The sequence below is a fragment of the Podarcis cretensis genome (genome assembly GCF_951804945.1).
Source record: "Podarcis cretensis genome assembly, chromosome: 6".
In the NCBI taxonomy this organism is placed as follows: domain Eukaryota; kingdom Metazoa; phylum Chordata; class Lepidosauria; order Squamata; family Lacertidae; genus Podarcis; species Podarcis cretensis.
The window spans coordinates 8,092,816-8,108,205 of record NC_137175.1 but is presented as its reverse complement, the minus strand read 5'-3'; the positions used below and the strand labels follow the sequence as shown (position 1 = coordinate 8,108,205).

At 46.6% G+C, this 15,390-nt stretch overlaps 1 protein-coding gene across 1 annotated transcript in view; it reads right to left on the bottom strand.

Annotated features, from left to right (window-relative positions):
• EEF1A2 (eukaryotic translation elongation factor 1 alpha 2) overlaps nucleotides 1-14,317 on the bottom strand; it is a 40,044-nt gene extending 25,727 nt beyond the window's left edge. Inside the window, exons 1-2 of the mRNA XM_079979607.1 lie at nucleotides 14,163-14,317; nucleotides 11,108-11,341 (exon numbers count right to left, since the gene is read on the bottom strand). Coding sequence (XP_079835733.1) covers nucleotides 11,108-11,251 — 144 coding nt within the window. The 5' untranslated portion in view covers nucleotides 11,252-11,341; nucleotides 14,163-14,317. The remainder of the gene's footprint in view (nucleotides 1-11,107; nucleotides 11,342-14,162) is intronic.
• Nucleotides 14,318-15,390: the final 1,073 nt, after the last annotated feature.

Below are 15,390 nucleotides of genomic sequence, written 5' to 3'. Positions count from 1 at the left end.
CCAATACTTTGGCCACCTCATGAGAAGAGAAGACTCCCTGGGAAAGACCCTGATGTTGGGAAAGATGGAGGGCACAAGGAGAAGGGGACGACAGAGGACGAGATGGTTGAATAGTGTTCTCGAAGCTACAAACATGAGTTTGACCAAACTGCGGGAGGCAGTGGAAGACAGGAGTGCCTGGCGTGCTCTGGTCCATGGGGTCACAAAGAGTCGGACACGACTAAACAACAACAACAACAACAACAACATAGTGAGCAGAATAGACTTCTTTCAAGTTTTAAGTCTTATTTAGATATATAATTTTTTGGTAAATTTTCTGTTTTACAATCTAAAATACTCATTTATACTTCCTTAAAATATCAAGGACTTCCCTTCTCCTCTTTCCATGGTTCATTTTGCATATCATATATCCCTGCATATTTTACAAAAACTAAACCATTCATTATTCCGTTACTGCATCCATCAAAACGTATTTACACTGCTGAACTTATCTTAATGCTGCCAACGTTTTGAGGTGTACACGGTTTTTCCCCATATATTCAATAAACGTTTTCCAATCTTCTCTAAACTCTTCTTGTTCTCTAATTCTATATGCTAAGTCTACAAGCTGTGCATATTCTGTCAGCTTAAGAAGCCATTCATCTTTGGTTGGGACCTCGCTCGTTTTCAGTTTTCGGCCTAACGAAACACAGGCTGCAGTAGTAGCATACATAAATAATCTTTTATGACACCTGGGAATTTCCATCTGAATTATCCCGAACAGAAAGGACTTTTGAACTTTTTTTTTCAATAAACGGCCTCGGTCTCCACCCCCATCGTTCTGCCCGGACACTGAGGTCCAGCTCCGAGGGCCTTCTGGCGGTTCCCTCCCTGCAAGAAGTGAGGTTACAGGGAACCAGGCAGAGGGCCTTCTTGGTGGTGGCACCTGCCCTGTGGAACGCCCTCCCACCAGATGTCAAAAAGAAAAACAACTACCAGACTTTTAGAAGACATCTGAAGGCAGCCCTGTTTAGGGAAACTTTTAATGTTTAACAGACTATTGTATTTTAATATTCTGTTGGAAGCTGCCCAGAGTGGCTGGGGAAACCCAGCCGGATGGGCGGGGTATGTATAATAAATTATTATTATTATTATTATTATTATTATTATTATTATTCATTATGCATCATTTCCCAATACTCTTTCACCCTTTTACAAGTCCACCACGTGTGAAAGTATGTTCCCTCAACTTATTTGATCTCCAACACTTATCTGATTCAGTCTGATACATCTCAGCAAGCCTTGAGTCTTAAATCCTTGATAAATATATTGCAACACAAAATGTTAAGTAGATGTCTCACACTACCTCTGAGGCTGTCCCCAAGGGGCATAATGTGCCTGTTAGGAGCTATAGAATCGTAGAATTGTAGAGTTGGGACCCCCAGAGGTCCTGTAGTCCAACCCCCGGCAGCGCAGGAAACTCGGCTAAAGCATCCATGACAGATGGTTATCTAACCTCTGCTTAAAAACCTCCAGTGGAGAAAAGAAGCTGGAGGTGGAGTTATTCTGTAGCCGTGATAGGAGTCCCTGCAACAGGCATCACACCATATCCGATTACAGTGGTGCCTCGCAAGACGAAAAGAATCCATTCCGCGAGTCTCTTCGTCTAGCGGTTTTTTCGTCTTGCGAAGCAAGCCCATTGACGGCTTAGCGGATTAGCGCTATTAGAGGTTTAGCGGCTTTTAGCGGCTTTTCAGCTTAGCGGATAAGTGGTTTAGCGGCTTAGAAAAAGGGGGGGGAACCCCGCAGGAACTCGCAAGACATTTTCGTCTTGCGAAGCAAGCCCGTAGGAAATTTGTTTTGCGAAGCACCTCCAAAACGGAAAACTCTTTCGTCTAGCGAGTTTTCCGTCTTGCGAGGCATTCGTCTTGCGGGGCACCACTGTAATTAATAAAACTTGCTTTGTTCTCCTAAACCGGACGCCTGTCACCTTTGAGGAATAACCTGTCCAGTTTTCCTGCTGTAGTTAGGCCAGAAAGCTGCATAACAGCATGTTTCCTTCCATTCTCCCCATCGAAACTTCCCTATATTCCAACTCTCTATATGTTCTGTAGGGTTTCATTTCTACAGTGCTTGGAGAGCAATTTGATCCTGCAGTTTATACATCTTCTAAATATTCTGCGCCCCAAGCAATCACAACTCTGTGCTCAGGAACAAGGATGAATCATACACTCTGAAAAAGATTTGCACACATTTGCTTGTTTTCCATAAATTATTATTCTCTGCCCTCTGCAGCACAACACACAACCCTACACCTGTTTAACTATCTCACGTTTGGACCAGAAAGCCACAAAGTGGACTTCAATATCACAAGGTCATTAATCGTTTTATTACATAAAAGACAACAACAACCCAAGCACTGTATCTGCCAGAGCAATTAACTGAACCTTGAAGAATCAAACCAGAATAAACCAACATTATTGGGCTGGGAGTGCAACCTTGATTCTGAATACATAGCATCCATAATATATATATATATAAATACTTTTGCTCAGGGAGTTGCTGGAATTAATCTGTTCCTTGCATTCAGCAGACCCAGCGTGACAGGTGGGCAGAGAAGATCCTGACCTGCAATTAACAAGGGTTTTCCTTCCAGAGAAGCACCATGACCCTCATCCCACCCCGTACAACCGAATGATGATGACGACGATGATTTATCAGGTTGACTAATCAGCCCATCCAGCTCCCGCAGCTGTCAAAATTGGTACATTCCAGCTGAAAAAATGGACTGCGCTGAAACTTGCTGCATCATGTTATGAGTGCATGACAAGCCTCTATTTACCAAAATGCCTTTGCTCCTCTTTTCATCTGCCTATATTTGATTACCCGCAGAGATCGTGGGCCAAAAGAGGAAGAAAAAGGCTGTATTTTCTAGCCTAGCACAGAAGCGGCTCTGTTGCAGAACTCAATACATCTTGAATTGGCTGGACAGAAGAAGTCATATTGTTTAAGGCCACAAAGGACGGGTTTCATTTTTTTAAGGGAGAGAAAGCCTTCTGAACTGCTACTATCTTCTGTTCCATAAGCCAAAGGACCCTATTCCATTACGTTAGCTCTCTAAAACAAAACAAAACCCCAGTTAAGCAGCACCTTTGAAAAATCTTATTAGAGCCAGACTCCATTTCCTACCAAAGCAATCGTATGGAAAGGAATACCCTCGCCACACACTGCCTTGCATCAGAAAATGGAGGCTGAGAGCACAGAGTCAATTGGCTATTAATAGCAGTTTCACGTCCCTCTGCATATTTCTGCCGTGCCAGCGAAGGTGCCACAAGCTTGCCTGGCTGATTCAAAGAAACGGCAGCTTATTTTAGAAGATACCAGACCTCGCTGCAGCTCAGCAGCTGGTACAGATCTCTTGCAAAGCTGCAGGGTCTAAGGTAGAGCTGTTTGCTCAGATAACGATGGGGGGCAGGCGACTGTTTGCAGCAATGGCGAGGCGACCACATCGAACGTGTTTTCAAAGTTCCGGCCTCCATTTTTGTATTTTTAAGTCTCTAGACCTCATGATGGCATGTTTAAACCTCGTGGCAAAAAAAAAAAGTCAGAGACATCTACTCGGTGCAAAATCATCTTGTCTGCCTATGAAGATATTCTCATAGTTTATCTGTTCTATTAATTAAAACATAAATCCTGACCACTCTTTATTGGACAGCTAACATTTCATGTGAGCAAAATCCTGTTCGATTTTTTAAAAGTATCAGCTGGCAAAAAAATTGAATTGAAACCTTCACCCTCAAATAGTTTAACTGGGGTAAAGGTAAAGGGACCCCTGACCATTAGGTCCAGTCATAGCCAACTCTGGGGTTGCGGCGCTCATCTCGCTTTACTGGCCGAGGGAGCAGGTGTACAGCTTCCAGGTCATGTGGCCAGCATGACTAAGCCACTTCTGGCAAACCAGAGCAGCGCACGGAAACGCCATGAACCAATTGTCCCTGCCCTTATTAGGTTGCCAGACATATCAGAACCCCACAGGTATGATAAAGGGATTATATTGAATAAGCATGAAAGCACCGTACGAAAAAGTTGGAATAGTTAAACTGAGAGGGAGCTTGACGTGGATGTAAACAACCAAGGTGGGTGCACTGAGACTGCAGAAATGGGAAGGGTGATGAAATAAAGCACACACAAAATGGAACAATAGCTTAGGATACTATTCTCTTTTTTAAAAAAAAATAATATTTATTACTTTTCCAACAATTTAAACACTACAAAAAAGAAGAACAATACAATACAATACAAAGACACTACATAACACTAACATTAACTAACAAAACAAAACAAAAACAGTTTAAAACACATCAAATAATTTCAGCAATTCCTTTCCATCTTCCTCTGTTTTTTATCCTATAATTATCTTAGCACATTCTAACCTTATTTTTTCCTTTAATACTCTATTAATCTATTTATACTTAATTCCTTATAACGTTTCTACTAAAGCCATATAACTTCATTCCAACCTTTTTCCAGCATTCATTAATTTTACAGTATTTCTGTAAATAATCTTTAAACTTTTTCCAGTCTTCTTCCACCGACTCTTCTCCCTGGTCTCGGATTCTGCCAGTCATTTCTGCCAGTTCCATATAGTCCATCAACTTCATCTGCCATTCTTCCCGGGTGGGTAAAATCTTGTGTCTTCCAATACTTCGCGATGAGTATTCTTGCTGCTGTTGTTACATACATGAAAAATGTTCTATCCTTCTTTGGCACCAATTGGCCGACCATGCCCAGGAGAAAGGCCTCTGGTTTCTTCAGAAAGGTACAGTGGTGCCCCGCAAGACGAACGCCTTGCAAGACGGAAAACCCGCTAGACGAAAGGGTTTTCCGTTTTGGAGGTGCTTCGCTAAACGAATTTCTCTATGGGGTTGCTTCGCAAGACGAAAAAATCTTGCGAGTTCCCGCGGGTTTTTTTCGCTCCCCCCCTTTCCTAAGCCGCTAAGCCGCTTATCAGCTGATCCGCTGATAAGCCGCTTAACAGCTGATCACTAAAAGCCGCTAAACCACTAATAGCGCTAATCCGGTAAGCTGTCAATGGGCTTGCTTCGCAAGATGAAAAAACCGCTAGACGAAGAGAATCGCGGAACGGATTCTTTTTGTCTTGCGAGGCACCACTGTATATTTGAATACCTTTTTCATTTCGTTATAAATCATCTCCCAGAATGTCTTAATCCTTGGGCATGTCCACCAAAGGGGAAAGAATGTACCTTCAAAGCTTAGGATACTATTCTCGGTGCTCAGGAAGGTAAAAGCGAGTTAGGAAAGCCGGGTGCTTTTTGACACTTGTGCATTTTGATCCGTGTTAAGCCCTTTGGTCCCAACGGTTCAGGGACCAGAGGCAATTTGCAGCTGATATATCAAGACATTAAGGAATCTGCCCTTGGAAATAATATGCCCAGTATATTTGAGGGAACAGTCAAGAAGGTGTCATTAAAAGAGAATTTATTGTGATCCCTCTCTTGGTTCTTATATAAGGAGTCGGGATATGCAGCTGTGGGCAGTAACAGGCGTCGTTGTGAAATGGCGTCGCTCTTTCCTAAAGAGGAAAATTTTTTGGCCTCTTTGGTACAAAACTAGCCATTGCAAAAGCAGGATGAAAAGAAACAAGGCCTGTTCATAAATATGTTGTCATTCCGTTTCCAAAACACATGCATAAATAAATAACCATGCACGGGAAAGCATTCTATGATCCACTTAAAATATGCAAAATGCTGGACTTTCCACACGCTGCCCTATTCTGCATAATTTATTCTGCTTCTAGGAAGGAACAGGGACATTGGTCCCTGAGCTCTAAAAGATGTCGCAATCCACTCCGTCAAACCGCTAAGATTTTTGCATTGCTACCCACTTATTTCAATGCCTGTCTTAAGGGCTGAAAACTTGCTAAGTTGTTGTAACGAAGAAGAGAAAACACAGCTGGATTTTGCCCACCCTCAAGCTCCATTCTCCGACGGTGCAATCACAGATTAGTGATCTGCTTTGTTTTGATGGTCGCCTACCTATTTGTTACCTGCAAAGGTAGGAAACAGATGGGAAGGGGGTGTCTGGGAGGAACGGGGAACGGGCTTCCTGAAGTACCCCCACCGCCCTCTTTTCCACCAGTCCCTGCCCCACAGACAAACACCTTGCAAATCCCTTTGGGGATCCCGATCTCTTGCCCATACAGCTCATGTCACCCAGCAGGCAATTTATAGTTGTAACGCTGACTGGCCTTACAATAACCTTGCAAGGTAGGCCAATTGAGCCTCACACGGTTTACATTTTTTACTAGAAGCCCCCACGATCTACCAAAGAACTGTAAATTTATAGCAAAGGAGCGCATAGTCAGGAACTCATGCGGCAGCCGTGCAGATGTCGTTGGGACCACAACTCCCATCACACCTTGCTGCCTGGGGTTTCTGGGAGTTGTAGTCCCAACAACATAGCAGCACAAGAAGCTGCATTATCCTGAGTCACAGAATAACAGAAATGTGGAGTTGGAAGGGACGTGGGTGGCACTGTGGGTTAAACCACAGAGCCTAGGACTTGCCGATCAGAAGGTCGGCGGTTTGAATCCCCACGATGGTGTGAGCTCCCGTTGCTCGGTCCCTGCTCCTGCCAACCTAGCAGTTCAAAAGCACGTCAAAGTGCAAGTAGATAAATAGGTACCGCTACAGCAGGAAGGTAAACGGCGTTTCCGTGCGCTGCTCTGGTTCGCCAGAAGCGGCTTAGTCATGCTGGCCACATGACCCGGAAGCTGTACACCGGCTCCCTCGGCCAGTAAAGCGAGATGAGCGCCGCAACCCCAGAGTCGTCCACGACTGGACCTAATGGTCAGGGGTCCCTTTACCTTTACGAACAGGCATGGCATTCTACCAAGTATGAAGACAGAGGTATTAGCAGCGCAAGAAGCTGCATTATCCTGAGTCACAGAATAACAGAAATGGAGGGAACCCAATGGGGCATCCAATCCCCTGCAATCCAGGAAACTTAGCTAAAGCATCCATGACAGATGTCCATCCGACCTCTGCTTAAAAACCTCCAAGGAAGCAGAGTCCAAAACCTCCCGAGGGAGACCGTTCCACTGTGGAGGAGCTTTTACTGTCAGAAAGTTTAGTAGGAGTCAGACCATTGGCTCATCTACCTCAGTACTGTCTACCCTGGCAGGCAGCGTCTCTCCAGAGTTTCAGATGGGGAGCCTTTTCCCGCATTGATCCGGAGATGCAGAGGACTGAACCTCTGTTCCTTCTGCATGCCAAGCAGACACTCTACCGCTGCCTAAGAAGCTGCCTTATATTGACTCAAACCAAAGATCCACCTAACTCAATATTGTCTACACAGGCTGGCAGCAGCTCCAATTTTAACTTGACACTGGAAAAGGCAACAGAAGAGTGGTGACAGAGACGGAGGAACAGGTAGACAGAGTAAGAATATGCATTTATTCCAGTTGCATGAGCTGGCAGAGGGTGGGGAGAATTAAGGGAAGCAGGCATCCATCTTTCCTGGTTTAAGCCCAGAAATAGGTCACACAAGCTGAGGTTGCTCAGTTAACAACCACTCTTGGGTGGTTTGTCTTACCGTTCCATCCCCATTTCCTCCATGGAAGGAAGACTTCTTTCCCACCCGTTCTGCCTTGCCTCCTTGGGAAATATAGGGATGGGGAAGGACAGCAGAGAGGGGGATTCCCTCTCACTGACCCCCTCCTCCTGGAGAAGGGAGGGGGAGACTGTAGGTAGAGAGGTGGAGAAGGTTCAGAAGGGGATTTCCTTCTTCCCTCATTTCATCTCATCTCCCTTCCCCTATAACCCCTCACCTGATGCTCCCATTTTAAAGATGCATCACTGAGGCTAAAATGACATGCCCCGGGCGTCACAATTTATCCGTGGGCTCGGATAAAATGCTAACTCCCTTCCTTCCCGTTACAGAACATCGCCAATGGATAAAGGGTTCTACTTTTTGCAGCAGTGCGTTTTAATGCTGAACAAAGCGAGGGCACAGCCATGTGTCGAAAGGCGTCCTGTGATAAAGGAATCAGCGAAACTCGAACATATCCACATAACCTGTTTCTTGAGCATCGGTCCTCAACGATTTGCACTTAAGTCAGCAGGCAGGTTTTATGATGCTGGCTGTTTACTGAGTATCCATTCTGAATTGGAAACTCAATTCCCAGCCTCTTCAGGCGGGGCCGCGGAAACAGACTTCTGACTCAAAACCTGTCAGTCAGTGTGTAGACAGTGCTGGTTTAGGTAGACCAATGGGCTGACTCAGCAAAAAGCACCCGAAACATACCATCTACTAAAGAATTATCACGCAACCATGTTGGTCCATTGGGAAGGGAACCCGAAACTTGGGAGAGAGAAATTTGTGATTCCTTTATAAAGACTAAGTTGGAAGTCCTGATGTTCTAGACAAGCTTTTTTCCGGAGCTGTTTTTTAAGACTGGATGTTAAGCAAAGCAAAATAGAGAGGGTCAGGGGAGAGAAAAAGGTGGGTGCAATGGAGCAAGTCAAGAAGGATGCTTTGTCTATAAGAAGTGGCCATCTCTTCATCTGAGGGTTGCAAGAGAGGTTTCTGGTGGCCTAGACTCATTGTCTGGGGGTCCAAGGTATGCTGTTTATGAAAGCAGGGGAAAGAGTGCAGCGGATACCAGTCTGGCCAAGTAACTAGACAGCTAAGACCCTCAATTCTTGGGTATCAGAAAACAGCCAGCGTTGCGAAATGGTTCAGAGTGTTGCACCCTGGGAGACCAGGGTTCAACTCTGCTCTCAGTCATGCACTGGGTGATCTCGAGACAGCCTAGCCTACCTCAAAGGAGTGTTATGAAGACCAAGGTGGATTGAGGGACGATCACATAAGCTGCGTTGAGCAACTTGGGGGCAGGAAGCCGGATATTAAGGTAATAACTAATAACTAATAACAAAATACAGATTCAGTCAACAACAAGAACTAGAGCTGGTTCTGACATTATGTTGTGAAAGGTTCCCCAGCATTCTGCACCCCCCCGGAAGAATCTCAAGTGGGGACCATTAGAAAATGAGTTTAGGAAGAAAACACATCTATCTGCTCACCCAAGTTAAGATAGCCCTCTGGAGTGACCAGTTATCTTGCAGGACTTAGGCAAAGTAACATCTGCCCCACTTTTTGAGGGTCTGCTACAGAATTTTCAGCACAGCTGGTGTCCTTTGGGCTCTTCTGGCTTAAGTCTGAAGTGTAGCTATGCCCTAATTCAGACTATACAGGCCCATATTTATTTGGTGCGGCTACCAAAGACTGTAACAGGCTCTGTCTCCTGAGCCTCTTGCCCTCAAAGAACAGCTGAGCCTAAGACAAAAATGGGGACCAGATATTTCCGGGAATTGCTGTAGCTCGGTGGAACAGCACTGGCGTCTCACGCAGAAGGTCCTAGGTTCAAATCCTGGCAGAGCGGGGAAAGAACCCCTGCCTCAAGCCCTAGACGATACTGATCTAAACAGACAAGGTATTTATTCGGCACGATTTGTCCCTAAGTTGCTTGACTACATCCACAACATCCTTTAACAGCCATGGCTTCCCTCAAGGAATCCAGCCTGGGAAATGTAGCCTGCACATGGCACTGGGAATTATAGCTCTGTGGAGGATCTCCTAACCATCCTCAGCGACTGTAACAGGCAACACCAGGAACGTGCAAAACAGCAACTCTGGGCATGTACAGAATGCATTCCCCTCTCCAGTGAGCAACTACAGCCCACTCTCTCTAAAGTAACGACAGCCAGAATTTCCAGGGAGCGCGGAAGCAGACACAGAACTAAGTTGGAGATCTGTTGATTGTTAAGGGTGCTGGGAATTGTAGTTCTGTATGGGTAAACTACAGTTCCCAGGATTCTTGTGGAGGGAGGCGTCCATAGATGAGCGTTTTGTTCAAGATCAGGGTCTGACTGGTCACCTAAAGGAAAGGGGGGAATTATATTGGAAAGCAATCTCGCAGACTTCTCTCTGGCTCTCAATAGTAGAGGGAGGCCTTCTGCATCACAGCTATTTCATCCTTTTAACTGGTGATACCGGAGATTGAAATTGGGGGATTCTGAACCCAAAGTACATGGTCTATACTACTGAGCACCGAGCTGACGCACTGTGCTGTGTTATTGGGCAAGTTAATCAGGGTGTAGGTGGAGAGCAGTGATTGGAAGATTCTGCATTTCAGCAGAGAGCTAAACTTAAACCTTCTGGCCTTTTTCACCACTGTGACTGGGCTGACACTGGGTGCAGAATCTCATAGCTTCATTTGCAAAAAAAAAAAAAAGCCCCTAGTCTGTATAGGTGCAAAAATAAGTTCGAAAGTAAGTAGGGGACCTGATTTGGAACTGAGCTTTAGAGTCCTACGCAGCTCTTTTCCTGATACCCCTCCCTCAGACAGAATAATAAAAAAGTAAAGAAATGTACATTAAATTATGCAAAATAATTTTGCAATTCAGCACAATTCACAATTTTGCTGCTTTTGGTGCAAAGTTCAGGTTTCCTAGGCAAAGTTTTCCCCTTCAATATAATTATTATTCAAGAGTTGAGGTTTATTATTACTATTATTATTATTATTATTATTATATATTCAGGGGTGGCGGTTTGGCCAAAAGAGCACATCATCACAAGCATTAGCCTCAGAAGAAAACAAACAAACATGGTTCCCAACCAACATTGCTCACGCAAAGAAAAGGGACCTTGGACCACAAACTGAAATGCCACCAGCACAAATGCGCTGAATGTTCAGGTGTGGCCGGGTAGCAACGCCAAAGGAAGATAGGAGGGGAAGCAGTTTACTGTTGTGGGGGCTTTTCATTGTCACCCCCTTCCCTGTTTGGGCCTATCTTGTTCGGAGAACGAATTGGAAAGTTGCGAGGGGAGGCAGGCCAGGGAAATATATTGTGGTATCGTGGTGGAAGTCAGAAAAGGAACCTATGAAAAAGCACAGGAGACAATACATAGCAAATATTCTTCTAGACGTGGGAAGCGGCAGGCGACAACTGCTCCTATTCCATCTCGTACTCTAGTTCGAGAGAGAGAAAAAAGAAGGGCAAACTTGAAGGTCAAATTGTACGCATGTGTGCCTTTTGAGCCTTACCTCGGCGGCTTCCTTCTCAAATTTCTCAATGGTCCTTTTGTCGATGCCCCCACATTTGTAGATGAGGTGGCCGGTGGTGGTGGATTTCCCGGAGTCCACATGTCCTATGACAACAATGTTGATATGGGTCTTCTCCTTCCCCATCTTTCCTCTCCTCGGGATCTGTGATCGGCAGGCCGGCGCTTGCAGAGGGATGGAGAGCTCAGCAGCGGCTGTGACCGGGCGAGGCGGCTGCTGCAAAGAACAGTGCGAGAGACGAGGAGATCAGGAGTGTCGCCAGGAGCAACAGGAGCACAACACAACAGCCAGACACGCAACTGCCACAGAGCCTTTTCCAGCCCCGATGTGTGTGTGTGTATGTGTGTGTGTGTGTTTGCGTCTTTGTCTGGGGTTTCCTGTCGCAAAGTTAAGCCTGTGCTTTAGCCATCAGATCTATCGCTGGATAAACAGCAGGCAGAATGTAGGCCAGACAGGAGGAGGATTTTCTGTCTGCCATTGGAGAAATCCGCCCCGACTCTAGCTGGGAAAAGGAACCCGTTTTTTGTTTTGTTTGTGTTTTTCCCTTCTGGGTCCACCCCACTGACACCAGCGGCAACCCCATTGCGCTGCAAGCCAGAGATGCCTGCGCAACCTTCTCGCCCCAAAATTGCCTTTTTTTAGAACTGGTAGCCTCTCCTAAAAAACCCTTTCCCAAATAAGCTACGTTTGGTTCTGCCACGCTTGTGCACAAAGTGTGCTTTCATTCCCACGCACCCCAGGTATATAATAACTGCAAGAACCCCTTCATTGCACCTAAGCCCGTGGACTAAGCTTTCCTAAGCAATGGAAATGATCTCTTCTTTCAGCTTCTGCCTTCTGGAAGAAAATACAGGGTTATAAAGACCAGGACTAGCCGCCTGAGAAACAGTTTCTACCTCAATGCAATTCTGGTTTTAAACGCAGTATAAGGAGTCTCTATAGTATATTGTATTTTAAAATGGAGTTTTTAGGGGTTTTTGAATTTTTTATGTAGATTTTCCAATTTCATTGTTCTGTATGGGACAATGACAATAAAGATATCGTATCGAAAGCAGAGAGGTTTTCCTCCGTACGGGCCTTCAGATCCACCTTAGGAAATTTCCCAGTAAGCTCATCTTCGGAAAGGACAATATGGTGCCCACAAATGGAAAGAGCCAGAAATAGCTGTTCGGTGTGCTTCCCTAGAGCGGCTAAACTGGAATCTGGCTGTGCGTGGAAGGATCAAGCGGTAAGGGGGGGGGCTGGAAGGAGGGGAGGGAGAGCTCAGCTTTCGCCCATAACACCAAGATGTAGCAGAGGCAGATCTGGAAATCTTAGGTCGATAGAAGCCAAGAAGCGTGCGTTTTCAGCTTTCGAAACCTTTTCACAAAGCTGCACTACATCATCCCAAAATAAAAGAGAAAATAAAAGCCTGATTTTCAGACACTCTTGCTCCTGTGCTGTGGGGGGTGGGTTTGAAATCCACCTGCCTCTCTCGTTGTAGCAAAACGTACCCCAAACGCTCAGGGAGGAGGGGCTATAATTTGGGAATATGGACTGGTTTTGCAAGCAGGCTCTGCAAGTTGCAAAATGTATCTCAGTGCATAAGCCACCATATCTGGTTCTAGAAGCCTCTATGTTCATGCAACATAAAACCCCAGCCATTTTCTTGCTGCTCATTTCTGTCAAGCTGAGCACGGATAATTCTATATATCTCCCGCTTTTGGGTTGGGATGGTGAGGGATTGGGGGGGGGGAAGGGGGTGTATCTGAAGGTTGTCCCTGCCACTCTTTTGTCACACGCCACCCACATGAGGGATTGGATCAGCTAGGAAGGCATGCAGCTCGCAGCCACATCATCCCCCCCCCACCCGCCTTTTGCAAGGGGTTATTTTTAAAACCGAATGACCCAACCTATCACAGATCCCCTGCGGAGCTAAAAACGCCGCGCAAATCCCTGCAGAGCTGAAACGAAATAAATTCTGGGGGAAAGCAATGCAAACCTGCTGCAACCCCCCCCCCTCTCTTTTTCCTTTCGCTGATTCCCCCCCCCAACACACACCTCCTCCCCCAACAAAAAAAAAACCCCCCACCTGATTTTCAAAAAAATCTAGGGTAATTATTATCATGATTATTTGCAAATCGTATAATCTGGCCAGGGCTATGGTGGCAAGGTCAACCGGTGCGACGCCGGGAGGGTTTCTGCGCCGCTCTCTCCAAGCCCCCACCTGTTCCCCCACCTCTTAAAAAAGGGGGGGTTCAATTTCTAAATGCGAAGAAGGCCTTAAGTGTGTAGGAGGGAGGGGGGTGTCGAAACAAGACAATAAAACCGGGCGGGGGGGGGCCGCGCGGGTTGGAATGACTGTGCAAATTAGAGACCTGCTTGGAAACAAGACAGAAAACAGGATCCGGACCCCAGCAAAGCGACACCCCCCCCCGCTCAGCAGTCCGATCCACAGGCCGGTTCTGCCGGAACGCCCGCTTGGGTCGCGGATGCTCCTGGCCGGCTTAAGTGCCTTCGGGGTCGCGCGCCCTGGAACCCGCGCGCGCGCTCGCTCTCCCGGACCCGCTTCCACAATATCACCTGCGCAACTTGAAGGGATGGAAATGGGGTTTGTTTTTTTTCGGGGGGGGGGAGATTACAGATAAGAGACAAGAGACGGTTCCAGACGGGAGATTGCAACGGGGAAGGGTTGGGTGGAGAGCGCAGTTTTGCAAAAAGCCATCGCCGCCTCGCCAAACAAATAAAACGCCCGTTATTATTGCTCTTCCTTTGCAAAAAAAAAAAAATTAAAAAGCGCAGCCTTTCCCCCCCCTCTTTTTTTTTTTTTTGCAAAACGTTTAAAGCACCAACATTCCCCCCCCCCAGCTTCAGTATTATTATTTTTAAAGGCTGCAGCCCACACTTTCCTCGCTGCACCTATTCCAGCCCCCTCCCCATTTTTGCGAAGGTATCCCCCCCCCAAAAAAAAGAAATAAATAAAAATGGAAGGAGGGGGGTTTGGAAATAATGGTGCGTTGTCCTTCGGCAGCAAAGCAAGCTTTCAAGACGCTCTTACCGGCAGCTGTGGTCTCAGACAGCAGAGGCTGCCAGCTTCGGCTCGGACGGCTTTATTTCCCCGGGAGGGGGTCCACCTATTGACGGCGGCGGCGCAATGCAGTCACCCCCCCCCTCCTCCTCCTCCTCCTCCTCCGGCGGCTGCTGCTGCTCTTCCCCCCTCCCCTCCGCACTACAGCATTGCGGTACAGAGCCGGAGAAGGGAGAGGGCGGAGGGTGATGGATGGAGGAAAAAGGAGGAGGAGGGACGAGAGGGAAGAGGCTGCGAGGGAGGGAGGAGGGGATGCAGCAGGTGGAAGGATGGATGGAGGGAGGGATGGATGGATGGATGGATGGATGGAGAAAGGAAAAGGTGGAGGGAGGAGGAGAAAGAGGAAGGGATGGAGAGGAATAAATGCGGGGACAGGGCGTGATATGGAGCAGCGGTAGGACGCGCCGCCAGTTTGGTATGATTCATCCCCGTTACCATTGCTGCTTCTGATCTGGTGACGTTTGTTTCCTCATCTTCCACTTAGGAATCGCCCCCCAGGAAATCTCTCAAAGCGATTTCACGGTGAAAAAGCCATTCCATAGAACCTATATGAAAATAAGCACAATCCCATACGCAGCAACAATTCAGAATGGTTTCATACAGGGAAAGCTATGGAAACAAACGCAATTCCACGCGTGGCAAGAATTCAAAATGATAGGAAAAGTTGAAAGCACACGCAAGTATATATGTAGCGAAGGTTTAAAATGATTTTATACGCACAAACTGAAAACAAGCACAAGTCCATGTCTGGCAAGAATTCAAAATGATAGGAAAAGCTGAAAGCACACGCAAATATATATGTAAAGGTGAAGGGACCCCTGACCATTAGGTCCAGTCGCGGACGACTCTGGGGTTGCGGCGCTCATCTCGCTTTATTGGCCGAGGGAGCCGGCGCACAGCTTGTGGTTCATGTGGCCAGCATGACTAAGCCGCTTCTGGCGAACCAGAGCAGCGCACGGAAATGCCGTTTACCTTCCCGCCAGAGTAGTACCTATTTATCTATTTGCATTTTGACGTGCTTTTGAACTGCTAGGTTGGCAGGAGCAGGGACCGAGAAACGGGAGCTCACCCCGTTGCGGGGATTCAAACCACCGACCTTCTGACTGGCAAGTCCTAGGCTCTGTGGTTTAGACCACAGCACCACCCGCGTCCCAAGTATATATGTAGCGAGAGTTTAAAATGATTTCGTACGCAAAAA